The sequence below is a fragment of the Xyrauchen texanus genome, chromosome 6, assembly GCF_025860055.1.
Source record: "Xyrauchen texanus isolate HMW12.3.18 chromosome 6, RBS_HiC_50CHRs, whole genome shotgun sequence".
Lineage (NCBI taxonomy): Eukaryota > Metazoa > Chordata > Actinopteri > Cypriniformes > Catostomidae > Xyrauchen > Xyrauchen texanus.
Genome location: NC_068281.1, coordinates 8,098,322 through 8,121,858, shown reverse-complemented (window position 1 = coordinate 8,121,858; position 23,537 = coordinate 8,098,322). Strand labels below are relative to the sequence as shown.

The 23,537-nt window shown below is 36.6% G+C and overlaps 1 protein-coding gene across 1 annotated transcript; it reads left to right on the top strand.

The window, feature by feature from the left end:
- The first annotated feature begins 1,612 nt into the window (after nucleotides 1–1,612).
- cul3a (cullin 3a) lies at nucleotides 1,613–23,068 on the top strand. The gene is made up of 16 exons (XM_052129288.1): nucleotides 1,613–1,800; nucleotides 9,027–9,224; nucleotides 13,253–13,366; nucleotides 13,921–14,081; nucleotides 14,680–14,794; nucleotides 17,691–17,919; nucleotides 18,315–18,460; nucleotides 18,704–18,880; nucleotides 19,142–19,312; nucleotides 19,405–19,512; nucleotides 19,869–19,993; nucleotides 20,646–20,742; nucleotides 21,123–21,257; nucleotides 21,349–21,535; nucleotides 22,142–22,287; nucleotides 22,391–23,068. Exons 1-16 carry the CDS (start codon nucleotides 1,711–1,713, stop codon nucleotides 22,520–22,522), a joined length of 2,331 nt encoding a protein of 776 aa, XP_051985248.1. The 5' UTR covers nucleotides 1,613–1,710; the 3' UTR covers nucleotides 22,523–23,068.
- Nucleotides 23,069–23,537: the final 469 nt, after the last annotated feature.

Genomic DNA, 23,537 nt, shown 5'->3' with positions numbered 1-23,537 from the left:
TTTATCATAATCATGCTCACCTCCGCATTTTGCACATCTTACCTTCCCCCGACACACTGCAGCCACATGTCCTATTCGTTGACATTTAAAACATCTCAAAGGCATTGGGACATACATTCTTACTGGGTAACTTATATATCCCATTTGAACCTTTTCAGGCATTTTCCCTTCAAATGTCAACAAGACACTTCAACTTTCCTGTCGTTGTCCTTCCTTTGTCTTATACAGTCTTCTCGCATTAATAACCTTACCTCCACTTATATTCTCATACATTTCGTCAGTGGATATATATATGTTGGAATTCCATATATTACCCCTTTTTCCCCCTTTTCTACTCCAATCTCTTTAATTGTGACCTTTTCTCCATTCATTTCTTTAATCTTGAGTAGTTTGTTTTTTTTCCCAATATCTTTCACTATAATCAAAACTCTCCCTTGTCCCAAACATTTAGCCAAAACAACTGACCCAATAATTTTATCGATCGCCTTGGATAGTCTTATTGGATGCAAATGTATTCCTGTACTCTTTTCAAATGTCAACATAACTTTGAATCCTTAACTCCTTAACATTTTGTACAGTTTGCTCTCTTACAATTTCTTGATTTTCTTTAGTCTTTTTTTTTTTTACTTTATCCTGCATTAATTCCATCATATCTTCACTATCCTCTTGATCCTTGGATTTCTTACGTTTTGAATTTTTTTTCTTTTGACTTTTTCCCGAGTATACCTCCGTAAAACCTTCCCTATCCTCTATTATCGAGTCTTCAGAATCTTCCTCCATGACTGCACAACAGCCGTCTAACACTATAAGAAATTCCTTTTTGGTGTTTTATGGCGGTTTTAATAAACTAATCTTCGTCTTGCTTCCTGTGTACCCAACAAGCGATAGTCCTACCATGCACCACGTTGGTTCCCTCTGACGTGCACTGTGAGCTGTAAGGTCTTATATAGACAGGTGTGTGGCTTTCCTAATCAAGTCCAATCAGTATAATCAAACACAGCTGGACTCAATTGAAGGTGTAGAACCATCTCAAGGATGATCAGAAGAAATGGACAGCACCTGAGTTAAATATATGAGTGTCACAGCAAAGGGTCTGAATACTTAGGACCATGTGATATTTCAGTTTTTCTTTTTTAATAAATGTGCAAAAATGTCAACAATTCTGTGTTTTTCTGTCAATATGGGGTGCTGTGTGTACAATAATGAGGGAAAAAAAATGAACTTAAATGATTTTAGCAAATGGCTGCAATATAACAAAGAGTTAAAATTTTAAGGGGGTCTGAATACTTTCCGTACCCACTGTATGTATTTAAAAGTAATCTACGTGGCAAATGCAAATAATCACCTAGTAATAGTAATCATAAACAGCCCCACACAAAATGATATTCCCAAACAATGCTGATGTTTCAGAATATTATGATCAAGCTTCATGTCAGTGTTTTACATGAATATAACAGTCAATCCAAGTAGATTACACTTTTCCTTACCACCGGAGTGACCGGACTGCTGTTTACCACATGTTAACCCAAGCTTGCCGCCGTTCTCGCGATATTGCAGGTATTCCTATTGGCGCAATCTGCATTCTCGCGATATTTCGTCGTCTTCCATCGCTGTTGAGACAGAGGGAGAGTCAGGGATACAAACTTGGGGGGGAAAGAGGACGAGAATTGTCCGCGTTTCCCCTCAGCAAATTCGCCCTGACATCTGTTGATGGCATCGCTCCCAGACCCAAAACCAAACATGTCCAACCTCAAACCCGGCACCAAGAAGGATACCAAGATGCGGATCCGCGCCTTCCCCGTAAGTATAAACCGGGATTAGCGCGCCTCAGGCGGCCTTGTGGATTACTCGAGGGCCGGGGAGCCGGCATAGCAGCAGGCCGCTGTTGGTTTAGATGTTTTGAAAAGGGCTGAGAGACTTGCAAATCCTTTGAAGAATAAATTGGTTTATAATAATGATAAATAAGAGTGTGCAGATGGTGAATATGTTGATATGTGGTTTCATTAATAGAGGTCGTGATTTGAGACTAGAACAGACAAGTATCGAACATTCATAAACAGTGTGTTAATGTTAAAAACTTAGTGATTCCTGTAGACAGGTTTGATTGATCATTGAACTATTGTACACTCCTTGTTCCTCACCTGCTTGTTTAATGTCAGTGTTTTGATCTGGTTGGTTTGTGTTTTGTTGTCACTTTGATGGTTACTGTTGTGTGATTTGTTGTCATACTTATGGTTTGAATTGTGCAGTGTTGGGTATGATGCATTACTAAGTAATTAGTTACTGTAATTAGATACATTTTTCATTAAAGAAAAAAGTATAATAAGGGATTTCTCTTAATTTTTCAGTAATTTAATTACTTCTGATATAATTGTGGTAAATACTTTATAGACTCTAGAACAATTCTATATAAAACAATAGTGAATTTAACATCTAATGTTATTTTTTTTTTTTTTACCTAATTTGTTTTATTTTACATTATTTAATTGAAAGAATTAAATTTTTGTATTTTTCATCCAGCCGATGTTGATCAGGGTTTGAAAGTAATTAGTATTAAGTAATGCAATTACGTTTCAGAGAGAATAATTCGTACAGTAATCTAATTACACAGCAGAAGATTGAATTAGTAGTTAGTAATTAATTACCTTTTTAGAGTAACTAATACAACACTAGAGTTGTATATTTGGCAAACTAATGGTTGATATTTGTTTTGTTGTTGTCAAACTGACGGTTGTTGTTTTTGTCTGGTTTATTGTCATGCGTTGTTGTCGCTGATTGTTGGTGTTGTGTTGATTGTTGGTGTTAAGTGATGATTGGTGCAGCTGCATTTTTATTTTTTACACTCATTTTACACTGCAGCACATTTTTGTGTCAGTTTGACGTGCACTTCTCTGCAAAATTGCACTTTTATTAGCGCCATAAAGAGCAATGAAGGATTTTTGCTGTGTAATAGTACTCTGATATGAATGAATTAGGTCTAGTTCATCTTTTCAGTTCACTTTGTGTGTGGCTCAGAGGAGCTTTAGAACGTGGATTTATATAGGCCTACTGTTTTAATGCAGGTTTGGAAACTCCAGAGTATGACACCTGTCAGTAAGTCAACATGACTTAACAAATGTTCTCGTTACTATAAGTTAGAATATTATTATTATATATTATATAAGATATTGGTCTCATTCAGATAAGCTCTGTTTTTCTTTTGAAACTAAACATGTCTCACCCTGTCAAAGGAATTCATCAGACATCTGACAGATGCCTCAACTTCATTCTCATAGTATTACCCTCTCATCACCCACAATGTGACCTAGATTCTCACCTGATACACCCCACGTCAGTTCTCTTCTGTTTTGTTTTTAGGTGTAAATTCATGGCATGTATAAATGGTCATTTCTGCATTGTTATTATCATTGTAAGTGTGGGGCTTATTCTCATTTTCAAGACAATAAGTTAGTTCTGACCAAATCAGGTGTAGGGCTGGGTATCGAGTTTTGATAAATTTTAGGCACCAACTGAATTGCCTCTAAACAATCGAGGTTCGAAAAATGTCTTGTCATTCGGTACCAAATTTCGATACCTAAGGGGTTAATCTCATCAATGTCAGTGATAAGCATGTAGCATGCTAGATGTGCCCAAATCTAAAAGTGCTGGTGATTGGCTGTGTTTAGGCATCAAGGAAAAACACTAGTATCAGAAAATGGTTTGAGTTCCAGGACTGAGAAAGAATGTTCTAAGTAACATTGCTAACACTGTTCTACATTAAAGAGAAATACTAAACCGTAATAATGAGCCTTTAAAAAATATTTTTTACAAACGCACACATGAAGCGAGCTGCAGTGACACCGGGAAAAGCAGTAATGATTCTGAATGTGTCGGAAAAAACAGCAAGAGACTGTCTAAACATAAAGAGAAATTCACATTCATGTTGAGCAAATAGACGACGATCTCTGTATCATGGTCAGAGTGATCGCCAGTAGCTGATGCCTTTGACCATGTCATGATGATATTTGGCTCATTTTCCCATTAATCTATTAAATTATTATTATTATTATTATTATACTATTATTATTATCAAATTAATATAACAAATAATTTGCCTGTAGACACAGACACACATTTGAAGAAAAGTCTATTATTAACTGAAGAAATAACTATTATTAAGTCCAGATGACAGAAAAGCTGTATATGTGCATATATGACGCGCTGATACAGAGGCGTGAAGGCTCGTGGAACACGCACATCTAAAGATCTCACACTTTGTTTCTGCCTTCCGATTTGTATTTTAATTTTTTTATGAGTGCTGCAAATGACCTCAGACATCTCAGCTCAGGAGGAGCTTTGAGTTCAGTTCACTTCATTTCCACGGAGTAGTTTATTGTGAACGCAACTCTGCAGCCTGTAAAATAATACAAACTATATCAAATAATACAAAAACACGTTCACCTCGAACCATGATTTCTATTTCAGTGATTATTATCATCATTATAATGATTATTTTTACATTTATAATTGTTTCTGTGTCTTCATTTATATAAGTAATTTTCCGCCTGCATGTTTAGACGGATTCTTGTCTGACGGTAAATGGAAAGGTGGTTTTATATAAATGTATATATTATTGTTTTATCTCAAAACTTTGAGCCCTGAAGCTGTTGGCCTTGCCCTTGAATATTTTATTGAGCTCTCTGAAAAGTGCAAATTTTGTATACATATTTGGATATCCACAACAAAATGAGGTACTTCAGATGTTGAATATATATATATATATATATATATATATATATATATATATATATATATATATATATATCATATTATATAACGTGTCACAAGTGATCATCAATCATTTGATTACATCTTATTTTTCAGTTTAATCCAATTCAATGGATCGTTACACCCCTAACAATTACAGCTGTCACAATTAACTAATCAAGTGTTATATCATTCCATTTAGGGATACTTACAATTTAAATTATTATTATTTATTTTTTTCTTTCATGGTGCTAGGAGTGCCAATGTGAATTTGACCAATTTGGCACTGATATGATATAAAGCATCAATAAAAGTCATTCAGAAGCTGGATGTATAGCCTACATAAAGAATGACATGAACAATTTTTTGTCCTTTTAAACTGTCATGTAAATGATTTTGTCCTACTGAAATCGTACTAGACCGACCTAGATATTGTGATTATTGCTCGGGCTCATCCAGCATGTAAATGATGTGCAAGCTTGCATGGATCGTCTTTATTTGGTTAACCGTTTGAGGTGCCTGTATTGGAAAACTAAAATCACTGTTCGGTTATTCTATACATGCAATGGAGCTCTGCAACACGAGTAGTGTCTTAGGAATTTGGGCCAGGTTCGGGTCAGTTTTTCAAGTATTGGACAAATTAGGGGCTGTTCACACTAGGGATGTGCACGAGTAAACAAATTTCAGGCTGATATGTTGTTGACCAATATTATTATGAACTTTCCTCAAGAAACTCGATAATTAGAGAATAATAAATAAGGAAAAAAAATTATTAAATGAAAATAAACACTGCAGAAAATAAATATTGAATACATATAACAATTGTTGCAAAAAAAAAATTTAGGCACAGCGCATCTTTTGGCTTTCATAATATTCTTTTACGTGCTTCACTTCGAGGTAGAACAAATTGCTTGTATTTAGCGTGATTATCGTTGTGCGAATGTTTTCATATTATAGTTTTCTGCTCTGTGTTGGCTTTTGTGAACCTACACCACAGATGTCGCTCCTGTTTTAATAACTAGCTCTTCGTGTGTGTGTGTGTGTGTGTGTGTGTGTGTGTGTGTGTGTGTGTTTTATATATATATATATATATATATATATATATATATATATATATATATGTGTATATATTTATGATTTTCCTCGTCTCAATTGTTCTAATCCATGGGCTAGTCAGCACAGGTCTGTTCATCTAAAGACCTGTCTGTCTTTAGGCTTAATAGAGAGAGACAGACAGGTGAGAGCTTTCCAGTGCCCGTGTTTGTACCAATATAACTGTCTCCTGGCAAGAGGCCAGATTTATGGGAGAGAAGGAGCTGTGACGTGCATAATAATTATCGTGAGCTCTGACTCAAAGCTCTGCCAAAGTGTAATGTTGTTTTGACATGCTGAATTACTCACAGCTGTTTAAAAATGTAATTCACACATATGATTAGATATCAGATGCCAGCTAGACCTGTTTACTGCGATCTGCTGAGTCATATCAAGCAGGATTGGGCAGCATTCAGAATTTAAATATTGGCACCATTTCAATTCAATTCGTCATTTGCTGAATTCAATTCGATTCTTTTAAGAAATTCAATACAAGTCACACAGAGGAATTTATTTGTCAAATACAAGTTTTACTACAAAATAAATAATTACAAAAACATAGTTTATTCCCTGTGAATTAGAATACACTTTTTCTCAACTGATGTTAAGAGTACAATAATGTAAAACAATAAACACGACCGTCTAAATTTTGTCACATAGCACCAAATAATGTCCACCACATGAATTTCAGATGATAAAAATAAATCATGGCATCATACTTATCTAATGTTTCTGAAAATACACATGTAGAGCGGAGGAGGGTGGGGCCGGGCTGGAACGACGCAAGCACGGTCCCCAATCAGCCTGATGGGGCACGCAAGGGTTAAAGGCGGCCGGTGACAACAGTTCGAGAGTGAGAATTACAGGCAGCTTCCCTGTATGTGTTTGTGTTTTTGTTTACGTTTATCATTAAACTTTATTTATATTTTCAAGCCGGTTCTCACCTCCTTCTTGCCCATCTTGCATTATTTATAAAAATCATCACACTTAACAGCAGTTATTTAACACTATTCAAATGACAAATTTGCATAAATTTCAGAAATTCGACTTTGGTGTATTAAATTCTGAATGTCACACATCCCTGCTATAAAGAACTATGCAGTTGGTTCTAAAATTTGATCATAATTAAGGAGAGATACATTTTTGTATCTGATGTTGAATGGTAAAAGGCAGGTCGCCACGGTGTACGGTTTAGGGTCGCCACGGTGTACGGTATTAAGGTTTTACTCTGTACATGGGACAACACCGTTGTGAAATTGTATACCGGTGGAAACATTGCATGATGATGTAATGTGAAATAAAAAAAAAAAATAATATATATATATATATATATATACACTCACCTAAAGGATTATTAGGAACACCTGTTCAATTTCTCATTAATGCAATTATCTAATCAACCAATCACATGGCAGTTGCTTCAATGCATTTAGGGGTGTGGTCCTGGTCAAGACAATCTCCTGAACTCCAAACTGAATGTCAGAATGGGAAAGAAAGGTGATTTAAGCAATTTTGAGCGTGGCATGGTTGTTGGTGCCAGACGGGCCGGTCTGAGTATTTCACAATCTGCTCAGTTACTGGGATTTTCACGCACGACCATTTCTAGGGTTTACAAAGAATGGTGTGAAAAGGGAAAAACATCCAGTATGCGGCAGTCCTGTGGGCGAAAATGCCTTGTTGATGCTAGAGGTCAGAGGAGAGTGGGCCGACTGATTCAAGCTGATAGAAGAGCAACTTTGCCTGAAATAACCACTCGTTATAACCGAGGTATGCAGCAAAGCATTTGTGAAGCCACAACACGCACAACCTTGAGGCGGATGGGCTACAACAGCAGAAGACCCCACCGGGTACCACTCATCTCCACTACAAATAGGAAAAAGAGGCTACAATTTGCAAGAGCTCACCAAAATTGGACAGTTGAAGACTGGAAAAATGTTGCCTGGTCTGATGAGTCTCGATTTCTGTTGAGACATTCAGATGGTAGAGTCAGAATTTGGCGTAAACAGAATGAGAACATGGATCCATCATGCCTTGTTACCACTGCGCGAGGCTGGTGGTGGTGGTGTAATGGTGTGGGGGATGTTTTCTTGGCACACTTTAGGCCCCTTAGTGCCAATTGGGCATTGTTTAAATGCCACGGCCTACCTGAGCATTGTTTCTGACCATGTCCATCCCTTTATGGCCACCATGTACCCATCCTCTGATGGCTACTTCCAGCAGGATAATGCACCATGTCACAAAGCTCGAATCATTTCAAATTGGTTTCTTGAACATGACAATGAGTTCACTGTACTAAAATGGCCCCCACAGTCACCAGATCTCAACTCAATAGAGCGTCTTTGGGATGTGGTGGAACGGGAGCTTCGTGCCCTGGATGTGCATCCCACAAATCTCCATCAACTGCAAGATGCTATCCTATCAATATGGGCCAACATTTCTAAAGAATGCTTTCAGCACCTTGTTGAATCAATGCCACGTAGAATTAAGGCAGTTCTGAAGGCGAAAGGGGGTCAAACACAGTATTAGTATGGTGTTCCTAATAATCCTTTAGGTGAGTGTATATATATAAACATTTTGTGAACATATTTCTTGCATATCGCCCAGCCCTAGGAGGGAAGAAAGCAAATTTATTCACACATCCAAAGTCATTATTCTTCTGAATCACTTATACTGGGTTCTGCAATGAAAGGTATTAAAACACCAACATTAAACCCACAATAAGTGATGTATTTTGCAACGAAATACCCGACCGGTAGCCCATGATGGTGAGAATGCACAGATGAAGTTGGTTCGTTGCCAAAGAGATGTTGCCCTTCTCAACTATTGAAAAGACATTTTTCTAAAAGTTTTAACAACACACAGTTTAATTGCACTTCAGTTTTTTTAAGATTCATTTGAAATTTTTGTTAAAATAAATAAAAAAATAAGTTGAAAGTTTGAAATCAAGCTGCCTTGCATTATTGTGTAGGCTATTGCTTAATATGAAGTTTGGGAATCTTTAGGCTCCTCACAATTTGGATTCATCTACATTTTTTTCTTATTGATTAATCTGCTGTGCAAAGGCAAAACACTGTAACATTTGGACCAAAAGTGGGGTATTAGATGATTATTTGAAACCTAACCCTAAAAAGAATGACTCAACGTTAGCTTCTATATCATTGACTGATTGTGATTTGTTTGATTTGTAGATGACTATGGATGAGAAGTATGTCAATAACATCTGGGATCTTCTGAAGAACGCCATCCAGGAGATTCAGAGGAAGAACAACAGTGGGCTTAGCTTCGAGGAGCTCTACAGGAATGCATACACCATGGTGTTGCACAAACACGGGGAGAAGCTCTACACAGGCCTAAAGGAGGTGGTCACAGAACATCTCATTAACAAAGTATGAGCTACTCTCTCACTCTGGGATCTTGCTTTTAATACTCCGCTCCATGCAGTATAGGTACATCTGATCTTAAAAGGACTGGATTGGGTAGTGGTCACACTAGGCTTTGAGAATGTGAAATTACTTCAGATTCTGCAAACTGTGCCGCATTAATGTTTGTGTTCTCATTTAAAGGACTATTCCGGATTCAATTCAAGTTAATCTCAGTTGACAACATTTGTGGCAAAATTATTTTGACTCGTTCCTCGTTTGTATAAAAAAAAAAACAGAAGATGAAAAAATTGTGCTTACATTAAGACACTTACATTGGAAGTGAATGGTGCCAGTCGATAAACATTAAAATTAGGACTGTCGATTTAACACATTAATTCAGTGCGATTTAATCATATTAAAAGTAAAACAAAAAAATTAACACCATTAATCATGTCCCCGGACCGTAGAATATATCTACCATCTGAGCAATCCAAGCTTAAAGTACCACCCGTTTTTAGCAGGGGGCATTAAGTAAAACTCAGCTGTATAAAGAATAAACCAAACTCAGGCGTGCTTGTCTAGCGACAGCACAAGATGAGAACGCGTTCTTTCAGACACAGCTGGACGGAGTGCAATTTCGAATGCAGGGATCTCCAGATGTGTTTTTCCAAGTTTCAAACTACATTTAACTTGAGACAGCGACCTAAAAACTTTGTGTTTATGATGCAAAGCAATTATAGTGAGATGCTCTGAAAGCATCCATCGGACAAGACCTTATAATAAATCTCTAATCGAATCTATCGAATTCTATTGCAAAATGGATTACTGTAGGAAAATTAGTCTTATGTTCAATAATATGGAAATAAAAAATATATTGCCCTGTAAAGCCAGTTTTTGTATTGTCTTATCAATGCTTTACTCGTCTGCCACAATAATGAAATGCATTTTAATTAATTGAATATTTTATTTATTACATATATTATATTTGTAATTATTTAAATCTATTTAATCATGTATTAAATTATTGGTATTTTAGGGGCTTTCTCTGCAAATATTTATATATGCAATAAATTTGATTAATTAATAATTAGTCACATTAATTAAAAATGTAGCCACAGGCTCTAAACACTATTCATATGAACATGATTTTAGTGTGATAAAAGTGCTTGCTTGCTTTATTGTTTAAAGTTATATCTAATATTACACCTTCGTTGTCCTGACAGTAGCCTAGTTTCCATCCACTGTCTTGTTATCTACAAAGTGAAAATGCATAAAACAAATTTAGCAAAATTTGCCATATTCTGCCTGTTTCCGTTCAAATCGTCTTTTACTATTAAAAAGGGTGTGCGTGATGATGTCATGCCTAAAAAAATACTTTGTTGCGTATGTTTTGGTGTGTTTATCGCTAATTCACCTCCAAGATTTTTTTCCTCCAAAGTTTTAGTAAAATGGGGAGAGTATTGAGACCTTTTAATTTCACAAATAAAAGCAATCAGAAGGGGAGGAATTGCAATCAAAAGTGAACAGTTACCCTTCTGATAGGACTGTAATATTGGTCTTGATGTTGCACCTATCGCAGTTTGCCACCGGTTCGACCCGAAATCAAATCGTCATTGCCCTGTTCAAGATGGCAACCTGCACCAAGTAGTGGAAGAAACTTTCGGTCTTAGTATAAGGACCATCCATCAATGTGTATATGCTGTGTGCATAATTTTTTATTAAAGAAAAAATGATGCAGTGTAATATTGGGGTTTACATATATGATACATTCCTGATAGTCAAAAGCTATTTCAAACAATCACCGAATCTAAGGTATTGCATTATGTCCTGCATATTTGTCCAGCAACTGAACTTGACTGTCATCGAAAATTTATTTTTGTGTCATAATGCAATTGACATTTTCTGAAGAAGCTCAACAAATGCGATCCGAGATAAAGAGGGTTTGATTTAAAATATTTCAATGTTTTAAAATGTTCAAAAGCTCATTGTCTGGAAGTGAACTGAATTATGATAATGTAATTCAGCCGACATTGTTTGTCTACAGAACAGGGTAAAGCTAATTTAAGTTTGTGTAAAGACAAGGCAATTGTATAGGTCTAAAAATGTATATTTTTTCATTTGGTAATTAATTTTTTTATTTTAATGCTTTTTTCATTTCGTAATTTAATTTAATAAAGTGAATTTTGCCGAACTTTTTTCAAAAGTAAGCTAAACAATAATTTTGTAGAATTGGGCTATAAGATAATGTTCCAAAAGAGCACACTGATACTTTTCTCCTAGTATTTTTTGTATTGTGGGCTTATTCCATGACTGCCATCTATTATTATGAATGGTGTGGAAAATAAACTTTAATAAATAAATGGATGTCTACCACGATTAAGTTAATCGCAAACAGTGGCCATTAATTTGTTCTCTGTGCACTTGTTGATGTGCATGATACAAGATATTTGTGTTGACACTCATGGAAGTGTCATGTTTGCAGCATCGGCTCTATATGCCGTTAAGATCAATCCATAATCGCGTACAATAAATTGGCTTTCAAAGATGTATACCTTCTCGCCGTGATTTACACAGGCTAACGATCGGAGTAAACTCTGTCATGTGACACTACATTACAAAAAGTATTTCCAGTTTTTTGTGACATTTGAAGTATTGACATAAAGTTTATGTGCTATAGTTAAACATAAAAATATTAAGAAATATGCTTATTTCAGTGGTTTACAAAACCTGGACTTTAAACAAAGTAACATATAATTTACTAGAGGTTCTGTCAAAATGTTCTCTGCTTCAATCTATGCAAAAATGCAATACTTTTGTAAATCAAATATAAAATGTCCCAATTCCACAAGAGGGTGCAACGAATACATTATAAACCAAGGGTCTTCAACAGGGCCTCTGTGACCCTCAGTGTATCCACGATTGTACCACAGGGGGTCTGCAAATTGTTGTTAGATCCACCATTGGCACTTCTAATAATCACTTTCATGCTAGCAATAGCTAGAGTTAAGTGTATGAATTTTAATCCATCGACATGTTGAAGTTCCTCAGACCTGCATGCCAAATCTTCCTCTTTCTTTTAATCCTTGCTCATATTTGCACATCTTGTGTATTTAGTTATGAACTGATTGGAAGGCTAAACACTATTGAAGTGACTCAAGCGTGCAGCGCGGCAAGCCATGCACATCACAAGCCGCTCAAAGCACAACACACATCAGATTCAGCAGCGCTGCAGTAGAGGGCAGGGGCGGACTGGCCATAGGGATAACCGCCACTTTTCCAGATGGGCCGGCTGCAAAACAGGGCCGAACAGCCCAAATGTAACATTTAGAAGAATTTGGCCCATCTGCTTGTATATTACCGGCTGTGTTTGTTTTAATGTCTCGTCAACACAGTGCAGATTGTATCCTATTTGTTTACACTGGTAATTAATTAAAAGACGTGTTTACATTAATATCACCTAAAGAGCGGTATTTTGATTAAAAACAGTGCAGGAGTGTTGCATTCATCACAACACACAAGTGCATTGGCAGACACACGCATGTGAGCATTTGAAAGCAGCCGGCTGTGATAAAACCGTGCATGGGTAGCGAATTTAGTCAGATCTTGGTAATGCTGTTATTTTTGTTGCATCGGTAGCTATTAAAATATTGAACTGAACAGAGATTATGTCACACTCCTAGCTAATCGTGGCTGCAACCTGCAGTTTGTAAAGCTCTGTGCTGGACAAATGCCTTTGGCCGTTGCATTTTAGTTTATTCAGTGTCTCGTGCAGGAGTGGTGTGTTTTGTAGATGCCATATAAAGTATATCAACATTTAAAAATGTGTCTTGAAGTGAATTTTGAATTTAAATTTGACCGCCTTACAAATGCATGCCACTGAAACAGCTCTAGTACCGGCTGTGGTTAATAATGTCAGTTTTGGAGATGGTGGCAAGTGGCTTGTACCAGTGGAGTTGTTTTTAATGGTGATGTCACTGTGCAAACAAGTGGATGAAACGCATGTGCTATTCCTGCAATAATTGCTATTTTTTTCCTTTGTTACTGGTCCTCAGGTACGAGAAGATGTGCTTCACTCGTTAAACAACAATTTCCTGCAGACGTTAAATCAAGCGTGGAATGATCACCAAACGGCCATGGTCATGATTAGAGATATCTTAATGTACATGGTAGGTTCTTCAATGTAACTTTTTGAGGAGAAGTAAATATTATATACATTATTGAGTTATATTGCATTACATTAGGAGCATTCACATATATATTGTTGGTTTTTGAGAGTTCAGTGAGGATGGTGTATAATGTGTGTACTAAAATGAAGACATTAATATTGGGTGGCAACATTAAAAGTGTCAAATTGTATTTTGTTGGCTTTAGAGAGTTCAGGGAAGGAAATGTCTAAATGTAAACACAAAAATTAATACCAACATTTTAAGAACATGACCTTCAAAACAAACTAAATAATGCTTCCAAGGCCATTAAGATTTAATTAGACAATTGTTTCAAAATTGCACATATATATAAACCTTACAAAAGGCATGCCATGATCTTTAAGGAGAAAGTAGATTTGGAAACTTTTCTTAACCAATTGCAGCTTTGAGATGCTTTTTTGAGACAAAAATCATTTATAATTTTTTTTTATTTAAATTTCTGGGGCTTGTCTAATGACAATTTATAATTAATAAAATGTACTCAATAATGTATCTCTCTTTTTCTCTCTCTGTAGGACCGTGTGTATGTTCAGCAAAATAATGTGGATAATGTCTATAATCTTGGCTTGATCATCTTCAGAGATCAGGTGGTGCGGTACGGCTGCATCAGGGACCACCTCAGACAAACTCTGCTGGACATGATCGCTCGAGAACGCAGGGGAGAGGTGGTCGACAGGTCTGCGGCCACGTCTGTCTGTCTTTTACAGTTTTACAATTTAAAACCTGTTAAAAGGGTCATGAAATTAGGAATTAAATTGTCCTTGATCTTTTCACATGTAAGAGTTCATTGTACTATAAGACATACTGTAAGTTTCAGAACTCAAAACTTCCTCCTCACTGCAAAAAGAGCATTTGTTGAAACAATTTGTTGTGATGTCACACTGCGGAAGACAAATGCATCTGACAATCTCCACAACAACACATCAATGACTACTTTACCATATCACTTACGTAGCCCCACACAGTAGTGGTGAGCAGTGATATGGCAAGGAGAGAGCTGGTCAGTCAAGAGCAGAGAGCCTGTTTTACAAATATATTATTGTTTTTTTGTGCAATTTGTATTTTACTAATATTCTAAGTCAACCTCAAGGAACATAAAATAATTGACCCCTTTAATTAAATCAGCTACCAGCTGTTCTATCAAATGGAAAAAAATTAAAAAATAAATTACATTTTCTTTTTTTTTTTTTATTGCAAATGCTTTACTTTTATTTTAAAAGTACAAATGAACAGCAGTAGAGGAGTAGTGTATTTGATTGTGTGTTTTGTGGCAGGGGAGCCATCAGGAATGCCTGTCAGATGCTGATGGTTTTGGGCTTAGAAGGCCGCTCCGTATACGAGGAGGATTTTGAAATCCCATTCTTAGACATGTCTGCTGAGTTCTTCCAGGTGGGTTCTGTCAAGTCAATTCATTTTTTATTTGTATAGTACTTTTACAACACGTAGCTTAACAGAAAATTGTAACAGAAGTATGTAGATATATACACCACTAGTCAAATGTTTAGGGTCACTTACTTATTCTTTATTATTATTATTTTTCACATTTAAGGATAATAGTAAAGTCATCAAAACTATGGAAGAACAGAAATGGAACTATAGGAATTGTGTTATATTTTAGCATCTTCAAAGTAGCCACCATTTGAATAGAATTTGCAGAAACATACTCTTGACGTTTTCTCTACCAGCTTCTTGATGTATCACCCTGAGATGCTTTTTAAACAGGAGTTCCCATCTGTGCTGTGGATTTATTGGCTTCTTTTCTTTATTATTCGGTCCAAGTCATTAATTAAAAAAAAAAAATGTAAGTACAATTTTTGTTTTGTAATGAAATAAATTAATATGGTGGCACAATTATATTTTTGTCTACGAAACTAATTTCAAACATTTATGCATACACCTTCAGATCAAAAGGTTTTTAAGATCATGACAAACGTTTCAATCAAGTGACCCCAAACTTTTGAACTGTAGTGTATGTGTATGTATATATGTATATATATATATATATATTATACACGTACATACAAAATATAAACACTGCATCTTTTTTGTTATTTTGACCAGTTGTCATTTTCTGCAAATAAATGCTTTAAACGACAATATTTTTATTGGGGAGAAATGTTGTCATTACTTTATAGAAAATGTTCATTTTACTCAAATACATAAATAGTAAATCCAGAGAAACTGATCATTTTGCAGTGGTCTCTTGTTTTTTTCCAGAGCTGTGTGTAAGTATACATACATACACACACACACACACACACACACACACACACACACACTGACTGATCGGCCACAACATTAAAACCAATTACAGGTGAAGTGAATAACATTTATTATCTTGTTACAAAGTCTCCTGTCAAGGGATGGCATATATTAGGCGTTCTGTTTACATTTAAATTATTTGTTTCTTTTCCCCCTCTACTCAAACATAGACTGTATTCGTACGGGAGCTTTTAACCACGTACACAGCAAAGCGTGATCTCCGCTCCTCTAAATCTGTTTTTTTTTTTTTTTTTTAAATACTGTTCCTCAGACCCGTTTACGCTCTATGGGTGACAGGGCATTCTCTTCTTATGCTCCGAAGCTATGGAACTCTCTACCCTCAGAACTTAGAGAAGTTCAGTCTTTTAGTGAGTTTAAATCATGTCCTAAATGTATTTTTTCCAAGAGGCTTTTAATTGATACTATTGTATTCAATTAATTTAATACTATCACTTTATTTACTGTGTTTAAGCATTAGTTGTTTTGAGATGCATGTTTATATTTTATTTTAATTTTTCCCTTCTATGTAAAGCGCCTTGAGAGGCCTCTTTAAAGGCGCTATATAAAATAAAGTTTATTATTATAATAGACTAAAGAAAGTGAAAGCTGCGTTAGTTAATACAAACAGGGTTATTATGTTTCAAATTTTAATTTCTTTTTTATTTCTACTTCATTTTCAATTTGTTAATTTAGTTTTAATTAAATTATCCCTATCTAAAGAAATAATAGTCTATTCTGAGATTTTTTTCTGAATCTTTTTTTCTCTCTCTGCCGACTGATTTGGGAACATACAGGATATACAAATGAGTCAACTCAGTAGTAATTGGCACTCGCTGAGAACTGCCCAAAGTATCCTAATATTTTATTGTGCATGGTGGAAAGTTGTGAATGGTGGACAAATGCTGTAAAAGAATGTATTTTAAGCAGCTTGTCAATGCTTTGAAAATAGTCAATCAATATAAATAGGTACTGTTTATCGTTTTTAGAGTTGCTGTCTGCTTTAGCAATAATGCTTTTTCCCCCAACTATTTAACAAGTTACACATTTAATTCAGCAAGCTATTATGGACCAGTTCAAGCTGACAACACTGCGTGGACCACAAGAGCCTACAGAAGCCTACATGTGTAGCTACATTACACCTAAATAGACTTAATATCTAATATTAATACTATATGTATTTTTATTTTGATATGCTGTTCTTAGTAAACTGTGAGAGACATGATGTGGGTGACTTGACTCAAAGTTCTTGATTTTACATTTTTAACCACAATGAAACCACAATGCGAGTACCCTCTTGGCTTCACAAACCCCACACACAATTTTACCAGTTGTCAGGTCCCATGATGTGTGAAACTGCCTTGTGTAGTTTCTATTACATTGGATGCATACCCGTCTTTATGTTTTCGTCGTGCCAACCACCTCGGTAGTCAATGTTATACAGCAGTCTGTATTAACATTCAAGTGTATTGGGTGTCTGATTAGTGTGCCTGTGCGTGTGTGTGTGTGTGTGTTTAAACACAGTGAAACAACTCTGACCATGTCTACAACTTCAGGGGCTAATATAGCTGCATGCAGACAGAGATGTGTTCATTAATTTCTGTTTTCTTATTTATTTTTTTCATTGCATCATAAATGTCATGGACTCGTAAAACAAATCCAGAGTCCCAAAGGCTCGAGTACGAGTCAAGTTTGAGTAAAAATGCATCCGAGTCTGTGACAAGTCCAAGTCCATTAAAATTGGACTCGTGACATGGACCACTCGAGTCCAAACTCGAGTACCCCAACTCTACTAAAAGGACTAGAAAAAAAATACAGCTGTGATCAGATGATAAGAGCAAGTAATTTGTAACTCCAATAAGTGCCATCTCTGTTCTATGATGGGTGGTCTGAGTGTTTTTTTGTGCTTGTGTGTTTTGAGGACTGCAAAGCAATACAGTTCAATTAACTTAACAATTAATTCTCAGCTGCCGGTTATGAGTGCAACATCTAAGGTCTCTCGCTTTCTGTATGTTCATGTCTGTAGATGGAGAGTCAGAAGTTTCTGGCGGAGAACAGCGCAAGCGTCTACATCAAGAAAGTGGAGGCTCGGATAAACGAAGAGATCGAGCGAGTGATGCACTGCCTGGATAAATCGACTGAGGAGCCCATCGTGAAGGTGGTGGAGAGAGAGCTCATCTCCAAACACATGAAGACCATCGTAGAGATGGAGAATTCGGGGCTGGTCCACATGCTGAAGAATGGCAAGACGGAGGGTGAGCAACACTGCTCTGTTCGAGCATTGTTTTCAGGGATTTCAATAAATATTGTTGACTGAAACCAGATGCACTGTATGTGGAACTTGGTCCTTGGGTGTTCCATGGCTAAAACAACAGCTTTTAACCTATAGGGGTTTTATTTCCATAAAATTAACTGAAAATACATAAAAAAATTCCCTCAAATATATGAAAAAATTAGATATTTGATTCTAACACAAGAGGGAGCCAACACTTCTGTTAATTGGCCAAGTAGTCAGCTTCCAGCAGCATGGTCGCCAAACATTTATTTGATCCAATTAAAGGCCACTGGTTAATAATGGTCTGCCAATTATATCAGATGCTATCCCTCCCTGTCTTGTTTTCACATAATTTTTCTCTCTCCTCATTTTCAGACCTGGCGTGCATGTATAAGTTGTTTGGTCGGGTTCCGAATGGGCTAAAGACGATGTGCGAGTGTATGAGCTGGTATTTAAGAGAACAAGGCAAAGCCTTGGTGTCTGAGGAGGGAGAGGGCAAGAACCCTGTTGACTACATCCAGGTACCCTTAGATTTCACCAAACGTAGCCACAGCTGATTACAGCTTATAGTTGTAGATGGTGAAGACAATACTTTACAATACTCTATGGGATTAGTAAATCCCAAGCAAGAAAATGATCTGCTAAAGTTTCAGGATTCAGACTAGTGTCAATTTGTTAATATTAGGAACATAAAATTTGTTGAGGTTGTAGTGGGCATTAAAATGTTTAATTTTTTTAATATTGTTTTCATTTGAACCACTCAGGGTTTGCTGGACTTGAAGTCGCGTTTCGATCGGTTCCTGCAGGAATCCTTCAACAACGACAGGCTCTTCAAACAGACAATCGCCGGAGACTTTGAGTATTTCCTCAACCTCAACTCCAGATCGCCCGAGTACCTCTCACTTTTTATTGATGACAAACTCAAGAAAGGAGTAAAGGGGGTAAAAGACCACTAATAGACCATCTACAGCTCTAAATAATAAAATCTGGTCCCTGCTTTAATGTCTCAGTCTTAAAAGACTAGGCAAAATAATTTTTGTGCTTCATGGTTATCTGAAAACAAAAAAGATGGACTTTATTCCCCTTACATTTTGCTGTGCAGATCGTTCAAAATTAAAATAGAGAGAATGGTATACTTTATGCAGAGATAATGAAATGAACCAAAACACACAAATATATTTCCCTGCCCTTTATTTTTGTAGCTGACGGAACAGGAGGTCGAGTCTATCCTGGATAAAGCCATGGTGCTATTCCGGTTCATGCAGGAGAAAGACGTGTTTGAGCGTTACTACAAACAGCATCTGGCTAGAAGACTCCTCACCAACAAGAGCGTCTCAGATGACTCTGAGAAAAACATGATCTCCAAACTAAAGGTGGACATCACATCTTGAACTACTCTCACTTCATTCATGTCTAATGTGATAGATACTCACACACTCTCTGTCTCTCTCTCTCTCTCTCTCAGACGGAATGTGGTTGTCAGTTCACATCTAAATTAGAGGGGATGTTTAGAGACATGAGCATCTCTAATACCACTATGGACGAGTTCCGCAATCATCTGCAGACCTCACAGGTACACAAAAACACACTTATGCTTGTGAAAACCTCCCAAAGACTTTGATTTTTGTCTTAAGGACATATTTACATTAACCCTGATTTTTGGGCACAACAACTGAAACTCATTCACAGTAAACAAATTTTCTCGACATGCGGACAGTCCTTGTCTGCCGTTGACTGTATGAAAAGAGTATCCCAAAGCAGTTGTAGTGTGCATGCATCCAACGTGTGCGTATTCACTTGCAGTCACCTATACTTTAAAAGGCTGAGTGCTCGACCGTGTGCCAGACGAGCCAGAACGTGGAAAAAAGAACTATACCTGAGCCTTTAGTGTTGAGTTAATGTGTGTGGTTGATTTTCCTCATGTTGCAGGTGTCTCTCTGTGGTGTTGATCTCACAGTGAGAGTTCTGACCACAGGTTATTGGCCCACGCAGTCGGCCACGCCCAAATGCAACATCCCGCCCTCTCCCCGCCATGCTTTTGAAGTCTTCAGAAGGTACGACTCAAAATCCATTAATTATAATCAAGCAAATGGATGGGTGATAAAACCAAAATTCAGTAACACTTAAGGGCGCATTCAAAACCATTCATAATAAAGATTTAAGTCTACTTGCATTTAAAATAAATTTGAAGTACTATTACATGTTAGAGAAAATGACAAAAGTTCAAACTGGATATAAGAAAATTGGTGAGCTTTTTTGAAGATTGATTAAGATTAAGGTTTTTCATTGTACTGTAATATATTCAAATTACTTTTTTAATGTATTTTTATTTTGGAAGAAAGAAAAGCTTTTTGAATAGTGGTCTAATTATACTGTTTAGTTTATGGAATGTGCGTGTGTGTGTGTGCGTGCGCATGCGTGTGAGGTTTTTTTATGTTGGGTCTTATTTATTTTTACAATATTTTTTTTGTGATTATGATATATAAAACTTTCTTGTATGTGTATGTGCTATTAATAAAAAAAATATATTTAAAAATAATTACCATTTACTAAGATTAATAAGTACAGAAACAAAATATTGTTTTTTTTTTTATTATTATTTGTTTTTATATAAACTATGACCAAAGTAGCCTAATAATGTTTGTTAGATGTGTGTCAGATGTTTTTATTTGTTCCTTGATTTCACACGACTTCAATTCTATGCAGGTTTTATTTGGCTAAGCACAGTGGCAGGCAGCTCACACTCCAGCACCACATGGGATCTGCAGACCTCAACGCCACCTTCTATGGCCCAATTAAGAAGGTACAGACACCTGCACATTTACTGCTGGAAACTGTAAAACACCTGTGTCCATAGGAGGGACGCTGTGATAAAGCGACTAGTGATAGATCTCTTATTTTTTAATGTTCTTTAATTCAGAGTTTTTGGCCAAACTAGCCTTGACCACGACAAGAGGTGCACAGAACATTTTGTGTCACTTGATTTCTACTTCTGTACTGGTTAACTCCACCCACTGTGAGATCTCATTTGTCCTAAATGCTCCTCCGCATATATATTCAACATAAGTAAATGAATGACCATATTAATATAATAATTAATAAAACACTTGTTGCTGTACGTGTGCAACTTAAAAAAAATACGTTGAGCTTAATTGACTCTTAAATCTCTCTCACTCACTGTAGGAGGATGGGTCAGATGTGGGTGTGGGTGGGGCTTTGCTAACAGGCTCAAACACACGGAAGCACATTCTTCAGGTGTCCACTTTCCAGATGACTATCCTCATGCTCTTCAACAACAGAGATAAGTTCACCTTTGAGGTACAGCTCCCCACTCACCTGTTCAGAAGCCTTCAGACTGCAGTGTTTAGTTATTTTCTCACATCGATTTTGTTGAAATTTGACCCTTCAGGAGATCCAGCAGGAGACTGATATCCCTGAGCGTGAATTGGTCCGGGCTCTGCAGTCTCTCGCCTGCGGAAAACCCACCCAGCGAGTTCTCACGAAAGAGCCCAAGAGTAAAGAGATAGAAAATGGCCATGTGCTTACAGTCAATGACCAGTTTACCTCCAAACTGCACAGAGTCAAAATACAAACAGGTAACATGCTAAATCCAACAGCCATAAGGTGGTGCTGTTGAGTCAGAATGTAGGAACCATGGAGGAGTGACTGAATTTGCTTTAGAGATGACTGGTAATAAAAAAGGTTTATTATTCATGTGTATACACAGATATTTATTGCAGTTCTCTCTTCTTTTTTTTTACCATATTAATGAGGTTCTCCTTTTTTGTAAACTGTTTATGATCATACTGAATCATGTGAGGGTTGATGCGCAATCAGCTGGTCATTCTTGATAAAATAAACCTCAACAAAGTATATTTTGCAATAATGTCTGCATTTTTCCTGCCAACATTTTTCAGTTTAAATTTTAGTATGTGAGAAGAGACCACAGAACAATATAAGAGACATGAACTAGAACAGCTATGTAGGAAATCAGTTGAATGGGATAACAGTCAATTATGCAGTTTAGCAATCATTATACATACAGTATATGACTGCAGAATGCCGCACTTTATCAGTATCAAATATTTTAGAGGGCTGTTTAATAAGCTGAGAACTTGTACCTGTATTTTTATGTCTCAAGTGAATGATCTCTCATGGAATTTGAAATTCACAAACTTAACAAATGTGTCTGTCTCTTACAGTTGCTGCTAAACAAGGCGAGTCAGACCCAGAGCGAAAAGAGACACGGCAGAAAGTGGACGACGACAGGAAGCATGAAATCGAGGCTGCCATTGTACGCATTATGAAGTCACGGAAAAAGATGCAGCACAACGTACTGGTAGCAGAGGTGAGCGTGCTTTTCTTGGACGTGTTATTCCTGTGAATTCTTTAAAACAATGACGATGTGTATCTGCTCATTTCTAATTATCTGATTGGTTGTCTCCTGTCAGGTGACCCAACAGCTGAGGGCACGGTTCCTGCCGAGCCCTGTGGTAATTAAAAAACGCATTGAAGGACTTATAGAAAGAGAATATTTGGCTCGGACGCCAGAGGATCGCAAAGTCTACACATACGTTGCGTAGTGGATCACCTCGCTGAACAAGGAGACGAACGTAAGAAAAGGAAAAATAAAAGATTCTGGACTGCTGATTGCATGGACTTGGAAGTTCCTTTTTAAAAAAACACAAAAAAAGATGAACTCTGGGTAGCGGACATTATTATTAAAAGCAAACCAAGAAATCATAAAGCATACAATCTGAAAATAATCAGGAAATAAAATGAATCCATTATGTGTTGTAGATTATTTTTAATTAGACCACTCCCACTCTTTTGAGAATCTCTGCTATGAATGGATCCAGCTTCAATCTCTTCACTGTTTTACCCTCGTAGAGATCAATGGAAAAGAATCCCATGGGAAAATGTGAATGCACTGCACATTGTTGTTGTTTTTTTTTTCTTTTTCAATACTCAAGGCAGATTTATTAAAAACCCTAACAAAACCGTAAAAACATGGCTACAGGATTTAGACAAAAAAAATTTAAATAAAAAAATGTTGATATTGAGCCTTTTGCCACTTTCTTGATTCAATCATTGTTGCCTTGGTGAAGTCAAGGCATGGAGGCTGAACATGTCAACGTAATTTCATTCTTGGTTTATTAAACAAATACAAATGTTTCGCACTGTCACAGGTGGATGTGGCGTTCTGACTCCAGAGTAATATGAAATGAAATAACTCAAGGAATTAGAGGGTACATCACTATCTTCAATTTCCTGTTATTAAATGTCTTAAATACAATTACTGTCAGGCTTGAGTTATGTGTGGGTCTGGCCCAAACACAATTGGATTGTTTTTAAAATGGGTAAAGCTGAAGAGGGGCACATCTACACTGCAGATCCTAGGTTAGAAGGTTTTACAATGAGTATAATGAGAGTCAGTGAACATCAACTCACTGGTGAAATAAAGGTTAGGTTAAAAAAAAAAATGTGTGTGTATATATATATATATACACACACACACATACCTATCAGCCATTAAAACCACCTGCGTAATATCATGTAGTTCCCCCTCGTGCCGCAAAAACAGCTCTGACCCATCGA

Coding starts and splice junctions, on each gene's coding strand:
- cul3a (XM_052129288.1), top strand. CDS start 1,711: ATGGCATCGCTCCCAGACCCAAAACCAAACATGTCCAACCTCAAACCC. Junction 14,795..17,690: donor TGTCTGCTGAGTTCTTCCAG/GTGGGTTCTGTC, acceptor TCATGTCTGTAG/ATGGAGAGTCAGAAGTTTCT. Junction 18,461..18,703: donor ACCCTGTTGACTACATCCAG/GTACCCTTAGAT, acceptor TGAACCACTCAG/GGTTTGCTGGACTTGAAGTC.